The 16,335-nt window shown below is 37.1% G+C and overlaps 2 protein-coding genes across 3 annotated transcripts; one reads left to right on the forward strand and one right to left on the reverse strand.

Moving 5' to 3' along the window:
- The first annotated feature begins 18 nt into the window (after positions 1-18).
- On the forward strand, positions 19-4,954 carry LOC135835007 (methylosome protein WDR77-like). Its single transcript, XM_065349051.1, has 8 exons — positions 19-35; positions 350-506; positions 583-764; positions 838-1,031; positions 1,113-1,318; positions 1,402-1,594; positions 1,683-1,760; positions 4,771-4,954. The coding sequence occupies exons 2-8, from the start codon at positions 446-448 to the stop codon at positions 4,901-4,903; spliced, it is 1,047 nt and encodes a 348-aa protein (XP_065205123.1). The 5' UTR covers positions 19-35; positions 350-445; the 3' UTR covers positions 4,904-4,954.
- Tudor-SN (Staphylococcal nuclease domain-containing protein 1) lies at positions 4,951-16,172 on the reverse strand. Of its 2 annotated transcripts, XM_065349048.1 has the most exons (16): positions 16,008-16,172; positions 15,760-15,876; positions 15,492-15,610; positions 15,104-15,416; positions 14,848-15,024; positions 14,578-14,712; positions 14,328-14,495; positions 14,135-14,256; positions 13,858-14,061; positions 10,722-10,914; positions 10,497-10,632; positions 10,300-10,418; positions 10,030-10,206; positions 9,707-9,938; positions 9,410-9,624; positions 4,951-5,944 (listed from the first exon to the last, which is right to left on the reverse strand). In XM_065349048.1, the coding sequence occupies exons 2-16, from the start codon at positions 15,793-15,795 to the stop codon at positions 5,630-5,632; spliced, it is 2,661 nt and encodes an 886-aa protein (XP_065205120.1). In that variant the 5' UTR covers positions 15,796-15,876; positions 16,008-16,172; the 3' UTR covers positions 4,951-5,629. The 2 variants fall into 2 exon arrangements, with proteins under 2 accessions (XP_065205120.1, XP_065205118.1); XM_065349046.1 differs by having other exon boundaries at positions 15,760-16,172.
- Positions 16,173-16,335: the final 163 nt, after the last annotated feature.

A 16,335-nucleotide genomic window follows, 5' to 3' on the forward strand; every position in this document is an offset into this window, starting at 1 on the left:
AAATCGTTTGTTTATCATTTTAATCACTTTTTTTTGGAGAAAATCGTCGACCGTATATAATGGACGAATAATTCAACGGTGAAAAAATGACAAAATGTGAAGCCTAGATTTTGGATGCAGAATCCTGGAAACCTTCTGCTCATGCGCCAAACATGACGCTTACGGTGCTGGTGGAGAGAGAGACGGTGTACTGGTTGAACGTGGGTTGTACCAGAGACCCGTCTCTCTCTCCACCAACGCCGTAAGCATCATGTTTGGCGCATGTGCAGAACGTTTCCAGGATTCTGCATCCAAAATGTGGCCGTCATTTCCTGCGATTTGAATTATTCGTCCATTATATACGGTCGACGGAGAAAATTTTTAAAAATTTTTCCAACGCATGTATTTGCCGGTATTTTTTAATTTTATTAATAATATTAAATTATAATTGCAGTTTTCACTCGATATGGACCCAGTATCTAGACAACGATCTACTCGACAACTGGATTTCATCGCTGTATCCAAAGGTATGTACATATTCAAAATTTCAAACTTCCTACGTCGAACCTCTTCAGATCATTTTGTGGATTTTGTAATTTGCAGAAAATGAAGTTTTGGTCGGAGCCTCAAATTTGCTCAACAGTGGCAACTGGAACGGTGACTTGATATACTTCGGTAATGACCAAGATGTACCATACAACGAAGATGTTTTCAATTCTACCGAAAGTCTAAAGCACTATCTACCATTTAGTGTTTGCGATGGTACTTTCATCGAAGAGAAAAAGGTAGATACGTCTTTCTAGAATTACTCTGCAGCAATATATCTATGTTTTTCAACTAACGTCAATTCTTTTACAGATTATTGTAGGCAATGATAACGGAATGCTGTGTATTTATTCGATATCCGCCAGTGAATCGACTCACGAAGGCGAAGACTCCGATAAATTGGTATTTTATAACAATGTATGTACGATCGAGCACGATCGCAGTATTTTATCCCTGTCCGTATCGTCAGATCGTAAAAAAGTCGCCACCGCTAGTATGGATCGCAGGTCTGATAATTTTTTCCCACACTTTTCTGTAGTTCTTATGAGTCAAAAAGCTCAGTAGCCTAATCTGATCTCAATTTTCAGTATCAAATTATGGGATATCGAAATGTTCGTTCCAGAAACTACATTCACGAACGCTCATTCGCATTTCGTAACCTGTGTAAATTATAAACCAGAAACTACAGCCCAGCCTGAAGCAGGCGATCAACCAGTCAATCACGTATTCGTTTCGACTTCCTTGGATGGTCGTTGTTTATTATGGGATTCGAGGCAACAGTTTCCAGCCCAAGGTATGTATAGCATTTTCTCAACGTTTACTCTCTCATCTTGCTAGTTGCTAACCCAATGCTCATCGAGTTTATAAAAATTTCAGTCATTAGTACCAGTAAGCAATGCGGATACACTTGTGCCGAATGGTTCGACAACGGCGATAAATTATTCCTTGGCTGTGACGATGGAACGTTGAGCTTATTCGATATACGAAACACGTCTCCTGCTAACGTTCAAAATTACCAATTTTCCGATAAGTACTTGAATAGAATAGTTCCCTACCTTCATAATAACGAGTAAGTATTTCACCTGTAGTACCACTATACCATTACTAGTACACTACGCATTATCTCGTTTAATTAATCTTATCGTGTAATTATCTAGGAAATATATAGCAATCTGCGAAGATAGCAGTAATCTCAAAGTGTTCCGTTACAAGAGCGATAATTCACTCGATACTATGTAAGTTATCTGACTCAATTAAGGTGTGGGTAACTGGGTACCTTATTAATATGATGATGGAATTTTTTTTTGTAGAGAAGACAGTTTCTTCTTATTTGGGGGATAAAATTTGTAAACGCCCTACGGTTGTCTGGCTTGATGAGAAAAATTTCTTCAACCACTGTTGCTAAAAATGAGTCACGTCGGAAAGACCCCCCCCCCCCCAAAAAAAAACACACACACACACAAAGTTCTCAACGTAGGTATATGAAAATTCCAGAAATTAAATTTTGGATTTGGTCAATTTTCATTGACTATCCACGTAATATTTTTGACCCGTCTACAGTATGACACAAAAGTAGTGCTCGGTGGCTTTTATTTCCAAGTGGAAAGAGTTAGCGAGATGAATGAAGCGGCGTTGAGTAGGGAAAAATGAGGGCTTTCAAAAGCGACCTTGAAAATTTCAGACCCATGCACAGGGTGTCCACAAATTGTAAAACTGGTTTGGTCAAAAAATTCAAACTGGTTTTTATTGGTGCAATGTATTCCACACACTGAGGCGACAAAAACCGCGTGTTATGAATTTTTTGAAACCAGTTCATTAATTTGCAACCAGTTAACTAAAAATGCCCAAAAATTGTAGATAGAGAAAACAACTTGAAACAAAAGTTGTAAAACGTGAAAAGTTGAACCATTTTTTGCTGATCAGATTTTGAAACCGGTTCATTAATTTGCAACCAGTTATCAAAAACTACCTAAAAATTGGAGATCAAGAAAAAATCTTGAAACAAAAGTTGAAGGGCGTGAAAAATTACACAATTCTATTCAATCACATTTTGAAACCGGTTCACACTGGTTCGCATTTAGCAACCAGTTTTTGACAATCACTTAAAAATTAAAGAGAAAGAAAAAAATGAAACATGAGTTGTAGAGTGTGAAAAATTGAACTATTTTCGATAATCAGATTTTGAAACCAGTTCATTAATTCGCAGCAAGCCATCGAAAGTTATCTGGTTGCAAATTAATCAGCCATTTTCAAAATCTGATCTGCTAAAATGGTTCAATTTTTCACACTCTACAACTTTTGTTTCAATTTTTTTTTCTCTATCTCCAATTTTTTTGGTGTTTGTTAAAAACATGGTTGGTACATGCGAACCAATGAACCGGTTTCAAAATGTGATTACACAGAATTGTGTTATTTTTCACACTCTCACTCTACAATTTTTGTTTCAACCTTTTTTCAATATCCACAATTTTTGGAAAATTTTCAATAACTGGCTGCAAGTTAGTGAACCGGTTTCAAAATCCAATCAGCAAAAATAGTTCAATTTTTCGCGCTCTACAACTTTTGTATCAAGTTTTTTTCCTTATCTTTAATGTTTAGGTGATTGTCAAAACTCAAAAACTGGTTGCTAAATGCGAACTAATGAACCGGTTTCAAAATGTGATTAGACAGAATTGTGTAGTTGTTTACGCTATACAACTTTTGTTTCAAGCTTTTTTCTCGATCTCCAATTTTTCGGTATTTAATTTTCGAAAACTGGTTGCGAATTAATGAACCGGTTTCAAAATCGGATCAGGAAAATGGTTCAATTTTTCACGCTCTACAACTTTTGTTTCAAGTTTTTTTCTTCATCTCCAATTTTTTAGATGATTGTCAAAAACTGGTTGCTAAATGCGAACCAATGAACCGGTTTCAAAATGTGATTGAACAGAATTGTGTAATTTTTCACGTTCTACAACTTCTGTTTCAAGCTTTTTTCTTGATCTCCATTCTCCAATTTCAAGGTTATTTTTGATAACTGGTTGCAAATTAATGAACCGGTTTCAAAATCGGATTAGCAAAAATGGTTCAACTTTTCATGCTCCACAACTTTTGTTGCAAGCTTTTTCTCTATCTCCAACTTTTAGGTGATTGTCAAAACTGGTTGCTAAATGCGAACCAATGAACCAGTTTCAAAGTGCAACCCAATGAACCGGTTTCAAAATGTGATGACGGAATTGTGTAATTTTTCACGCTCTGCAACTTTTGTAAAATGTGATTAGATGATAGAATTGTGTAATTTTTCACGTTCTACAACTTTTGTTTCAAGCTTTTTTCTCTATCTACAATTTTTGGTTATTTTTTGTCAACTAGTTGCAAATTAATGAACCAGTTTCAAAAAATTCATATCACGTTTTTGTCACCTTGGTGTGTAGAATACATTGCGGCAATAAAAACCAGTTTGAATTTTTTTACTAAACCGGTTTTACAATTTGTGGACACCCTGTGCATGGGCCTGACATTTTCAAGGCCGCTTTTGAAAGCCCTTATTTTTCCTTACTCAACGCCGCTTCATTCATCTTGCTAACTCTTTTCACTTGGAAATGAAAGCCACCGAGCACTACCTTTGTGTCATACTGTATATGATAAAAAAAAGTAAAAAGTTATCCCCCTCCCTCATGAAATTGAATAAAAATGGAAAATTTGAAACATTAAAATTAAAAATATTATAACAATAAAAAATTAAAATTAAAAAAAATCAATTTCAAATGAATTTTTTTAAAAATAATAAAAATTTTTACGTTTTTATATCCGAATCCTTGGATTTAGTCCAAGGCGGTTATTTGAAAGGGCCTCTCAGACTATGCCTAAGAACGAAACATTTTCAAAAAATTTGTACATGCATCAATTTTTCATTTTTTTGCGGGTTGAGGGGTTTTACTCAAGGAGACCAACATTATTAGGGAACTGAGGAAATGTTATTTTTGAAAATGTGATCGAAAGATTCTGCCCTGAAATGAAAAATTGAGCGTGGGAGGGAGGGGACTACTGACATCACTTCTTCTGCTAAAGTGCAAATTGGGAAAATGAAAAATTAAAAACGATTCCCTTTTCTCATCAGAGATTAAAACTTCGAATGGTGGGTGAAAGGTAGAAAATTCCAACATTGCAAAATAAGGTACCCACCTAGTTCCTTACCCTCACTCTAGACTCAAGTGTTCTCAATAATTCAATGATTTCTTAACCTTGCCTTTTTTTTTATTACAGTTATTCCAACTCCGATCACAAAGATTACGTGAAAGGATTATCGTGGCTGAACAATCCAACAGATCCGGTGTTACTTTCATGCGCTTGGGATTCTCGCGTCTTAAAACACTATCCATTAAAATCAGTTAGCTGAACTTTTTTTCTTTTTTTATATTATTACAAATAATAAAGCTACGCAAATTCATTAACGAATTTTAATTTAATTCGCTCCTCTCTCCTTCACTTTAAATTTACAGTTTAATTGAACTAAACTAAAAAGGAGGTAAAATACCGATCAAGGATTTACCAAACCCAAACATCAGGGTTATAAAAATTCGAGACAAAACGATATATAACATAAAACATGATTTATAACATTTACAGCACTAAAATAAATATTAAAACAGCGGCAACAATCCACCTATTCAAGGAGAAAAAAAAAACGAGACAAAACGACCGTAGAAAAAAAAATTACTGATCTATATATAAATGTGTATATAAAAAAAAGAAAGAAAAAGAGAAAAAAAAACAGAAACCATACGATGGTAAGAGACAATTCTTATAATAAATTTTGACTCCTTCGTTGTCGGGGAAGATTTTTCGTAGAAATTTTTTTAAAAAGGAAGGTTTATCCGTTTTCACGCAGGTAATACAGAGTAATAATTAAATTATTGGTAAAAATTTAAACAACGTTTTTAAATAATATTATGGTTGAAAGAAGAAATAAAGGGGGAAAAAAACGATACGGAAACAACAGCGAGTAAGTTGAAACAGTTTTTTTTTGTTTTGGCGAAGGAAGAAGACGAATATTTAGGCAGCGATGAAAATAAACGTCTGTCGAGCCCGCGAAATCGCGCGCAACGCGCACACGTAGCGGCGATCACTTGCCTAAGCCGAATTCCTTAGCGTCGTCGTCGCGAGCATCGCCGTACTCCCAAATCAACAAGCGTTTCTTCTGCGCTTCGTTCTGGGCCTCCAAGTATTCGTCGATCAAAGAGTGCAACTTCTTCTCTCGACGTTTCTGAGCGTAGAACAGGCCTTTCGCGATGCACGTTTTAATACAATCTTCGTTCGTTTCCGGGTCCGTGATCGACACGTAAGGGAAATTATGTTCGTAATATTCGACGTTTATACGCAAATTGCGGTCGGCTAGTTCGCGTATCAGTTCTTGGACGACGTCTTCTTTGTAATGGTCCTGAGGAAAAACGCAAAAAAAATGACCGGGTAAGTGTTGAGTAAATATTAAGTATACAATTTAAGAGCGGAAATTTATTTCGAAAAAGCTACGTTGAGTATTCATGTCGAAAGAATGTGAGATTTCCTGGTATTCGTATCAACATTATTACAGCGATAAGGCGTTCGAACTTCTAATCTAGAAACTTTTTCCGAGATACTCGTATTTTAGGAGTATTTAGGCAACGTGAAGTTAGGTAGAAAATAAATAGTACGTCTCCTTTTCCGCTCCCTCTACAGCTTACAGTTTTGAGCTCAATTGCTTCAAAAACTTGAAATTGTAGATCATATTTTTTAAAATTTTTGGAAGAAAGAGAGAGGAATTTGGTCATGATGAACCCCACCTCCCCCCTTCCATCAAAATCTTCAAAAATGTAATTTTTCATGAAGTTTCTGTTACTTCTAACAAGGGAACCTCTTGAGGTGTTACACTCCGATTTGAACGGGACCGCGATTTTTAGAAAGAACATAGTCTAAAACCCCCAAAACCAAATTTTCAGCTGCCCAAGTTCATATTTGAATTTTTGGCGAATTTTTGAAAATTCAAAATTGACTGTTTTTGGCGATTTATGCTTTTTTTTAACAAAGTACGTACTTGATCAATAAAAACTGGTCAAGATAAGTCCCAAAACTAATATTAATTACCCAAATCCAAATTTAACTATTTCCAGCCATTCTGGAGCCTCCAGCGCGATTTTTCAATTTCTCCAGAATTTTTGAATTTGCTCCAGAAGGCGTGAATATGAAGTTGGGCAGCTAAAAATCAAGTTGTATATTACACTCGACCTGTTTAACGAGTTTATCCACATTTGAGCCAATTTAATCATGTCAAAAGGATGGAGGAAACAAGATCACCAAAACAGGTCCTTCAATATACACCAACGGGGAAGAGAAGCAGAGGGAGACCAAGGAGGAATCTCATGGATACCTCAGGCTCATCCTCAACAGGTTCCACACCGCAGCAGACAGGCCAACAGGCCTACCGTTTATAAGGAAACGACGACGACACGACACCTCAAAAGTGACTTTTTGACCAGCTTTTTTCAAAATTGAAAAATCAAAAAAATCAAAAGTTTCCCGTTTGTGTGGAAATTTTTGAAATTCACGCGAATCGCTGTATTTTGTCCAACAATAACCTCCCAAATCCAAATTTCACAATTTCCAGCCATTCTGGAGCCTCCAGCGAGATTTTCAATTTCTCCAGAAGGCGTGAATATGAAGTTGGGCAGCTAAAAATCGAGTTGTGTATTATATTCGACCTTTTTAACGAGTTTATCTACATTTGAGCCGATTTTGGGAGTGACACCTCAAGAGTGGTTTTTCGACCAGCTTTCTTCAAAATTGAAAAATGCAAAAAAATCAAAAGATAACCGTTTGTGAGAAAATTTTTGAGATTTGCGCGAATCGCTGTATTTTTGGAGCGCAAATCCTACCATTTCCAGCCGTTTTGGAGCGAGAGTGACACCTCAAAAAACCACTCATCTCGAGGTGTCACTCTCAAACTCTCAAAATCGGCTCAAATGGGGATAAACTCGTTAAACAAGTCGAGTGTAATACACAACTCGATTTTTAACTGCCTAACTTCATATTCACGCCTTCTGGAGCAAATTCAAAATTCTGGAGAAATTGAAAATTGCGCTGGAGGCTCCAGAATGACCGGAAATTGTGAAATTTTGATTTGAGGGGTTAGTTACGGACAAAATACAGCGATTCGCGCAAATTTCAAAAATTTCCTCACAAACGGTTATCTTTTGATTTTTAAGATTTTTTAATTATGAAAAAAGCTGGTCAAAAAACCAGTTTTGAGGTGTCACGCACACTCAAAATCGGCTCAAATGTGGATAAATTCGTTAAACAGGTGACTGTAATACACAACTCGATTTTTAGCTGCCTAACTTCATATTCACGCCTTATGGAGCAAATTCAAAATTCTGGAGAAATTGAAAATTGCGCTGGAGGCTCCAGAATGACTGGAAATTGTGAAATTTTGATTTGAGGGGTTAGTTACGGACAAAATACAGCGATTCGCGCAAATTTCAAAAATTTCCTCACAAACGGTTATCTTTTGATTTTTAAGATTTTTTAATTATGAAAAAAGCTGGTCAAAAAACCAGTTTTGAGGTGTCACGCACACTCAAAATCGGCTCAAATGTGGATAAATTCGTTAAACAGGTTGACTGTAATACACAACTCGATTTTTAGCTGCCTAACTTCATATTCACGCCTTATGGAGCAAATTCAAAATTCTGGAGAAATTGAAAATTGCGCTGGAGGCTCCAGAATGACTGGAAATTGTGAAATTTTGATTTGAGGGGTTAGTTACGGACAAAATACAGCGATTCGCGCAAATTTCAAAAATTTCCTCACAAACGGTTATCTTTTGATTTTTAAGATTTTTTAATTTTGAAAAAAGCTGGTCAAAAACCCAGTTTTGAGGTGTCACGCACTCTCAAAATCGGCTCAAATGTGAATAAATTCGTTAAACAGGTCGACTGTAATACACAACTCGATTTTTAGATGCCTAACTTCATATTCACGCCGTCTGGAGCAAATTCAAAATTCTGGAGAAATTGAAAATCGCGCTGGAGGCTCCAGAATAGCTGGAAATTGTGGGATTTTGATTTGGGGGGGGGGGGTTAGTTTTGGACAAAATACAGCGATTCTCGTGAATTTCGAAAATTACCACACAAACGGGAAGCTTTTGATTTTTTAATTTTGAAAAAAGCTGGTCAAAACTCCACTTTTGTGGTGTCACTGTCAAAATTGGCTGAAATGTGGATTAACTCGTGAAACAGGTCGAGTGTAATATACAACTTGATTTTTAGCTGCCCAACGTCATATTCACGCTTTCTGGAGCAAATTCAAAATTCTGGAGAAATTGAAATATCGCGCTGGAAGCTCCAGAATGGCTGGAAATAGTGAAATTTGGATTTAGGTAATTAATATTAGTTTTGGGACTTATTTCCACCATTTTTATTGATCAAGTTCGTACTTTTAAAAAAAAGCATAAATCGCCAAAAACAGTCGATTTTGAATTTTCAAAAATTCGCCAAAAATCGAAAAATGAACTTGAGCAGCTGAAAACTTTTTTTTGGGGGGAGGGGGGGGGGTTAGACTATGCTCTTTCCAAAAATCGCGGTCCCGTTCAAATCGTAGTGTGACACCTCAAGAGGTTCCCTTGTAGAATATTGAAATCAGAAACCGTTCTATTCAAGTCTCCCTGCCCTTTCAATATTCAGTTCAGTTAGTAAAAATATCCTATACGAATCACATCCTTCATTTTCAACTAAAGATTAATAAATTTCTGGACTTTCAAGATAATCTATTACCCAAAAACCATGCAGCCAACTCAACAACAGTAGACTTGCACATGCTCTTTAAATCCCTATCAACCGATGGCTAGAAAAATATGGTGAAAACCACTCACCGGAGGTAACTGTACGCAGGCTAATCCATACTCGTGAGCGAATGGCTTAGGTCCGGCGCACGATTCGGGCAAAGGTGCTAAATCCTCGAACAAAACGGTCTCACGATTACCGTAATCGACGTAATTAACGAAAGCTTTCCCACTGGACATGTATGCCTTTTCTACTTTGCCTCGATACCATTCGTTATCCGTATACTTTGCAGCGTACAATTTCCCTTGAAGAAAAAAAAATACACGATTAAACAACCCAGAAGCAAGAGGCATCTCTCAACATCAATATGTAGGTAGAGTAGATACCTCTGACAGGCGGCTTTTCTTTGCTACAACACGCCGGCGAATTCGAGCTAAATTCTTGGCGTAATTTCTCGCCGATTTCGGTGTACGCTTTTTTCTCTTCGACGTGATGAGCGTACACGTGTAAATCGGGTGCGACAACAGTCACAATGATATCTTTATAGTTGAAGGTGCGTTCTTTGACGTCATCTTCGTTAGTGTCTTTTTTCGCGTCTTCTTCATAATTCGCCCACATCTACCGGAACGAACACCACACGACGAAAAGGAATCAATTAATAATGTTCGAATATGGCGTTGAAGTTCATATTTTTTTTTTCTACACTTACGTTAATTTTACTGGTCTTTGCTACTTTCTCAGCTTGCATGAAGGTTCTGTCCGAACAGGTCGGATGCACGGACGCTAAACCTTCTTCTACCAATCCCAAAGCCAAGTTCGTATTACCAATAAACAACGAACCGATCATGTTACCGAATTTATCCATAGATTCGATACGGATTTCAACCTACGACAGATGAGAAAAAAAATAATCAGTAAATTACGAGTACAAAATGATGTGGTTGGCCTTTCACACTACTGGGAAAATCGAATGACTCACCTTACGTTGCAGAATCTTATCTTTCGTAAAATTCAACGCTTCGTCACCGTATGGATCAGCCTGTAATATCTTTCCTGTTCTGTTACCAGACAAAGTACCAGCTCTAGGGCATGAAATACCTGAAAACAATATCTCAAATTATATTTCATACTGTTCAAGAGTGGCGGGGGATCAACATTTGTTGAAAAATTAATCACCGGAAAGTAAGAACGTAATCATGAACGAATCTTTCGGAATAAACAGTCTCATTTTAGACCCGCTCATGACGTATTCGACAATAGCATCGATTCTCGACGCTTTCTGCAGTAACGGGAACAATCCGGCGGCTCGGTTCTAGAAAAAAAAATCCACATATTATTAGCAGGAGAAACACAACTCGTGTGATGAGAAGACGTGATGGTGCATAGAAAAGGATTACTTACTCCAACGCAATCGCTAACTTTATGCTTAGGTGGTTCGCCTTTACTGTGCAATCCGATGTGATTTTCCTTCGCTTTGTTTTCGGCGATGACCAAAGCATCGATTTGGGACGAACGATTCTTCTCTTCTTGGCCTTGTCGATTATTACTGATCACAGTGGCCAAACCGTTCTGTACGAGTTGTTCGGCGATGTTGCTGCAGAAATTAGGAAATGGTTAGAAATTAGGCCAATTAGTTCGAGATGTTGATAATTTTAAAATGTTTTGGATTTGTTCCAAAAATCGTATCTGTTGGATTTTCCCGTATTATTCCGAATTTAAACTATGATAGAAAATACTGGGGAGGGGAGGAGGGGCGTAGAGCGGTCTTTATTCATACTTGCGAACAAAAAAGCTGGTGATTTTTTTCTGCACTCACCCACCAATTTAATTTTTTTCAAAGGACAAAAATCCCTGATAGTCGAGGGGCCCGAATAAGGATCACTTGCACCCCCTGCCGATCCTCCGGGACAACGTTTTTCTTTAAGGGCGAGTCCTAAGGAACATTTCTAGCCCTTGTCCTCAAAAAAAAGGTGGCCCTACTTGAAAAATGGCGGCCATTTTGATTGACAGGTCAGTCGAAATTGCAGATTTTGCGTTTCAACATAGGACTTGCATGGAATCTCTTGAACCAAATTTCAAGTCCTAAAGTGCCTTTTTCGATTTTTGATGAATTTTCAAAAATCAAATGGCCAAAATGTGAGAAAAAATCAAAATTTTACCAAACTGGCCTAGAAAGTTGACATTTAGGATATACCCTATTTTCGACCTGCCAAATCGATTGAAAACTGTTTCAAACCGTTTTGAGCAGTTCTGGAGCCTCCAGCAGATTTTTGAAACTCGAAATTCTTACTAAATTTTATCAAGTGGAGTTGGAAAGCCGAAATTAATTCTGCAAACTAATTTCAATACGCTATGAAGTCGACTGCAGGTGAATTTCAAGTCGTTTAGAAGCTTCCAGCGATTTTTTGAAAATTACTAAATTTACTCTGCAAACTAATTTCAATACAGCAAGATGAAGTTGACTGCATGGTGGTTTCAAGTGGTTTTGAAGGTTCCAGCTACTTTTTGAAAATTTCAATTCTGCTATAAATGCCATGAAACCTTTCAAAAAGTAACTGGAGGCTCCAAAATTACTTGAACATACTTGAAATTGTCTTCAGAGGGCGTTAAAAGTGGAAAGCATTGTTAATTTCAGCTTTTCATCTCCATTTTGAGGAAATTTTGGAGGAATTTCAAGTTTCAAAAATTTACTGGAGGCTCCAGTAATTTTCAAAAAGTCGCTGGAGGCTCCAAAACGACTTGAAATTCACCTGCAGTCGACTTCATAGCGTGTTGAAATTAGTTTGCCGAATTAATTTCGGCTTTCCAACTCCATTTGATAAAATTTAGTGAGAATTTCGAGTTTCAAAAATCTGCTGGAGGCTCCAGAACTGCTCAAAACGGTTTGAAACAGTTTTCAATCGATTTGGCTGGTCGAAAATAGGGTATATCCTAAATTTCAACTGTCTAGGTCAATTTGGTAAAATTTTGATTTTTTCGCACATTTTGGACAAAATTTGATTTTTGAAAATTCACTAAAAATCGAAAAAGGCACTTTAGTACTCGAAATTTTGACAGGTGATGAATGTTTTCCTGCTCTTTCGATCTACCTTTGAACGTTTTGAAAAACTTCATGCTAGTCCTGTGTTGGAACTTGGAACGCAAAATCTGCAATTTCGACTGATTTGTCGATCAAAATGGCCACCATTTTGTAGGTAGGACCACTTTCGTTTTTAAGGACAAGAGCTGTTTCTTAGGACTCGCCCTTCAAGAAAAAGTTGTCCCGGAGGATCAGCAGGGGGGTGCACGTGATCCTTATGTGGGCCCCCCGACTATGAAGATTTTAGCGCCTGCTTCCCCCTCCCTTCCACTTGAAAATCAAGCAATGCTGTTGAAATTTTTTGATTTTTCCGAAGATTTCATCTGAATAATCCTATTTTCGAAAAAAATCTTCACCTACATAGCCTACCAGAACCGAAAAATTAAAGTAAGTAAATAAAAGATAGGTCGATGAAAATTTGTCAAAAATCTCAAATTTTTGTGTCATAACTCGTTTGGATAATTCCAGTACAAAGAAAACTCATTCCAAGATCTCCTAAAGCATTTTGGCTTTTCTTCCAAAGAGCTCTCTCTTCTACAGTTGAAAAAAATTGTTTAAATTTATTCAGAAATTTTCACATCATGAGTTGGAAAAACTTTAATAATCTCATCTCTTCCCAAATAAATTTTATCTAGACTTCAAAACAATATTGGTCCTCCTATCTTCCAGAATTGAAAAAATCCAAAATAAAAAAAAGTGAATAACGAAAATTTTCAAAAATAAAATCTGGATGGAGAATTCTTGAAAAAGATATTATTCAAAGGAATTGAAAATTTTTCAAAAATGTTTAATGATGTTTATTCATTCAATTTTTTCGACTTTTTCCGTTTTGAGGATGTCATTTGGATGAATTCTGAAGCAAAAAACAGAGAACTAGCAGAAAAATCACTTACTCTTCCTCCATTAAAAAAAAATTGGATTATGAAGAGCTCTGTAAAGGGGATCAGCACGACTTGGATGGGTGGTGGAGGGAAGGGGATTCTTGAAAATAGATTCACTAGGGCTTTTCAACTTCAACATCATACCATTTTTTCATTATTTTACTAGAGGGGGGGGGGGGGAGGGACGGCTCCCAGCTCCACTATTTTAGGTCGTGAAGAAAATTCAAAATAGTGAATTACTGTCTCATAAAATCCAACAATTGAGTTTTACCACTTTATAAGGCAGGAGGGGGGGGGGATTCGAAGTGAGTGATGCTGAAAGCATCGACCTAATATCAGGTATACATCGCACAATTCTGTGGAAGAATACGTTCCTAAAACCGGTTTAGTGGTTCCAAAAATGGCTGCCAACGAGTTTGTTGAAAAGGCTCGAGGCATGAAAACAAAAATAAATGCACTAAAATTTGAAGTTTTAGAAAAATTATAAAATATACTTCAATTTTGTGTACAGAAAAGACGTCGAGGAAAATTACGATTTTCTTTCTCATAAAATTGTCAATTTTATCATGATACTTACACTCCGCCTACAAGCACGGTACATAATAATTTTTCCGGTAATGATCTGCCATTATCGTCTTCTTTCGGTGGTTGCTCGAAATCGACGGTAACATTCACCTTTTTACCGATCAATTTCGTCCGTAAGAATTCCCTGGCTTCGTACAACCATGGAACGTCGAATAAGGTACGAGCCTGACGAGTTTTTTCTTCTCCGGGTTCTCGTCTGTTACGTAACAAAGAACGTGAATTATTCAGGTTTCAATTACAGATTTGATAATCTCCTCGACTCGACTAACCTAGCTTCTCTCGGTGATCTAATACTGGCTAAGAAAATTTTCTTCGTTTCACCGGTGCTCAATTTCACCATCATAGCATCGCCTCCGATGATTTCAGTCACAGTTCCTTGGAACTCTTTTTTCTGCAATACACAAAATGTATTAAAAATTCGTTTCTATTAATATCAATAGGTACTTAGTTTTCAAAACGTACCTTCGTTCCTGGAAGGATTGGTTTGTTTTTCCAAATACGTAATTTTTTTTCTTTAGCTGATTTCTCAGCGTTTCTCAATTTAATACGTTCTTCACTGGTCATGGGCAACGTTTGGTCATCGCAGTATGCGAATCCTTCTTGCAGCAAAAGTTCAGCGATACTTCCTTTCTGCAAGTGAAATTTAAAAAGCGTTACTACACGAGTCAGACTAGATGAAAAATAGAGAAATATACCGAAGAAGTACACCTACCGGATGTAACACAGTTCCGAGCACATAACTTTTCAGAGCTTTCTCAACGACAATGCGAACATTTTCTTGTTGCAAAAGTCTACATTCGACAAAGAATTTAGATTCTTCTCTGCAATTATCGTCCGAGTCGTTAAACTGCAATAAATATTTTTTTTCCTCGAAATAATTATACGCACATTTACGACGATGCAATGACATATGTTTAAACAGGTGTTACTAATCGAATGCGTCAAGTAAAACAGAATACACGAGGTAATTGTCGATACTTACGTTCAATCCGGATAAAGCGAACGGAATGCTGTAGAAGTGAGGCAAAATCATTACGTCTAGAATCATGTAGGCGTTGCGATCATTTCGCACTTGTTCAACAATCGCTTGCATAGGTTTGTTACCGTATTCACTGACGAATTTCTTGTAATCTGAGACATATTTTATGTTTCGTATGTGCTGCAAAAAAAAGACAACGATGTTATAAATATGCATCTAGATATAAAAATTCAAGCCGAATGTGAAAATTTTGGTTTACCTTGTCGCTGTTTTCTTTGTTCCACTGTCCTTTCTTTTCCTGCTTCGCTTTTTCTTCCAATTCAAAGAGTTTCTTAACGTCTTCCGGAGTCTTGGGATTGTTACTCTTGCTGTCAATTCGAGCCAAACCATTAGCCACTAATTCCCTAGCGATATCGTTGTTTTCGTCATCCTTAGGGAAATACACTTTGCCAATTTCGTGTTTAATGTCTTCGTTAGCCTTCGGAATCGGGATGAATTTCACTTCTTGACCAATCAACTTCTTACGCAGGAATTCACGAGCTTCCCAAGCATAAGGTTCGTCTTTGGTTTCACTGCCAAAGTGTAAACATAGGTTAAGAAATACGCCGACGAATTGCGGGTAAAAACGTGAACAGAATTTGCATTACCGATCCTTGCCTTTACGTCCCAATTTCGGCGCCTTCACACGACTTAGTCGGATGGTGATTTCATTGGGACTTTTGTCAATAGGCTTATCCCGGATAACAATGGTGTCTCCAGAAGTGACCTGAAATACATGCCACATTAGACCAGTACTGACAATATGTAACAAACAATAGGTAAGCCATAGAAAAGCAGAAACAAAGCAGATACACTCAGCGAACAGATAACACAAATCGAAGTGAATAGAGTACGTTTAAACGACTAAGTACCAACCTGTTTCACGATCCCGATTAACGGTTTAGAAGACATGGTTATAGGAGAAGTCACACACTTGAGGGGTATAATTTCGAGAACTACGTATTGTTCACGAGTTGTACTGCGACATTACAACTTGAAAAACGACAACGAATGAGAGTTTTACAATAGAATACCACCTTAGGCGAGTAAGAAAGTAAAATATTTTTCAACTTGTGAGTTGATAACAAATTTGGCCACTGATAAAATTAATAGGGAGAAGTTACCATTTTTCTATACAAAATAGACGGGACCCGAGGAAATTTAACAAACTAGTGCAAAACAAAACAACGTGCCACGATTTAAAATACTAATAAAAGGAGAATACTTGGAACTTGGTTCACCATTCAACTTGGAACAATTTCAGAAGAAACACGTTACAAAGTTACTTGCCATGCAATGCGTGAACGTTTCAAATATCCACTCATCGCTCCAAAGCCAGGTGATTTTCAACAATTTTCGTGAAAATTTGGAAAAATCCGCACGGAGCGCTATATGCGGAGTACTTGGAAAACTCGTGAAAATTGCACGAATACAGCTTAAAGTTGAACTTTG

This window comes from Planococcus citri, chromosome 2, assembly GCF_950023065.1.
Source record: "Planococcus citri chromosome 2, ihPlaCitr1.1, whole genome shotgun sequence".
Lineage (NCBI taxonomy): Eukaryota > Metazoa > Arthropoda > Insecta > Hemiptera > Pseudococcidae > Planococcus > Planococcus citri.

Bases quoted from the DNA above. Each gene is read 5' to 3' on its own strand.
- LOC135835007 (XM_065349051.1), top strand. From the start codon at position 446: ATGGACCCAGTATCTAGACAACGATCTACTCGACAACTGGATTTCATC. The intron at 507-582 runs GTATGTACATAT...TGTAATTTGCAG, and splicing joins TTTCATCGCTGTATCCAAAG to AAAATGAAGTTTTGGTCGGA. The intron at 1,595-1,682 runs GTAAGTATTTCA...GTAATTATCTAG, and splicing joins CCCTACCTTCATAATAACGA to GAAATATATAGCAATCTGCG.
- Tudor-SN (XM_065349048.1), bottom strand. From the start codon at position 15,795: ATGTCTTCTAAACCGTTAATCGGGATCGTGAAACAG. The intron at 14,713-14,847 runs GTAAGTATCGAC...TATTTATTGCAG, and splicing joins TCGCTTTATCCGGATTGAAC to TTTAACGACTCGGACGATAA. The intron at 14,257-14,327 runs GTACGTTTTGAA...TGTGTATTGCAG, and splicing joins CAATCCTTCCAGGAACGAAG to AAAAAAGAGTTCCAAGGAAC.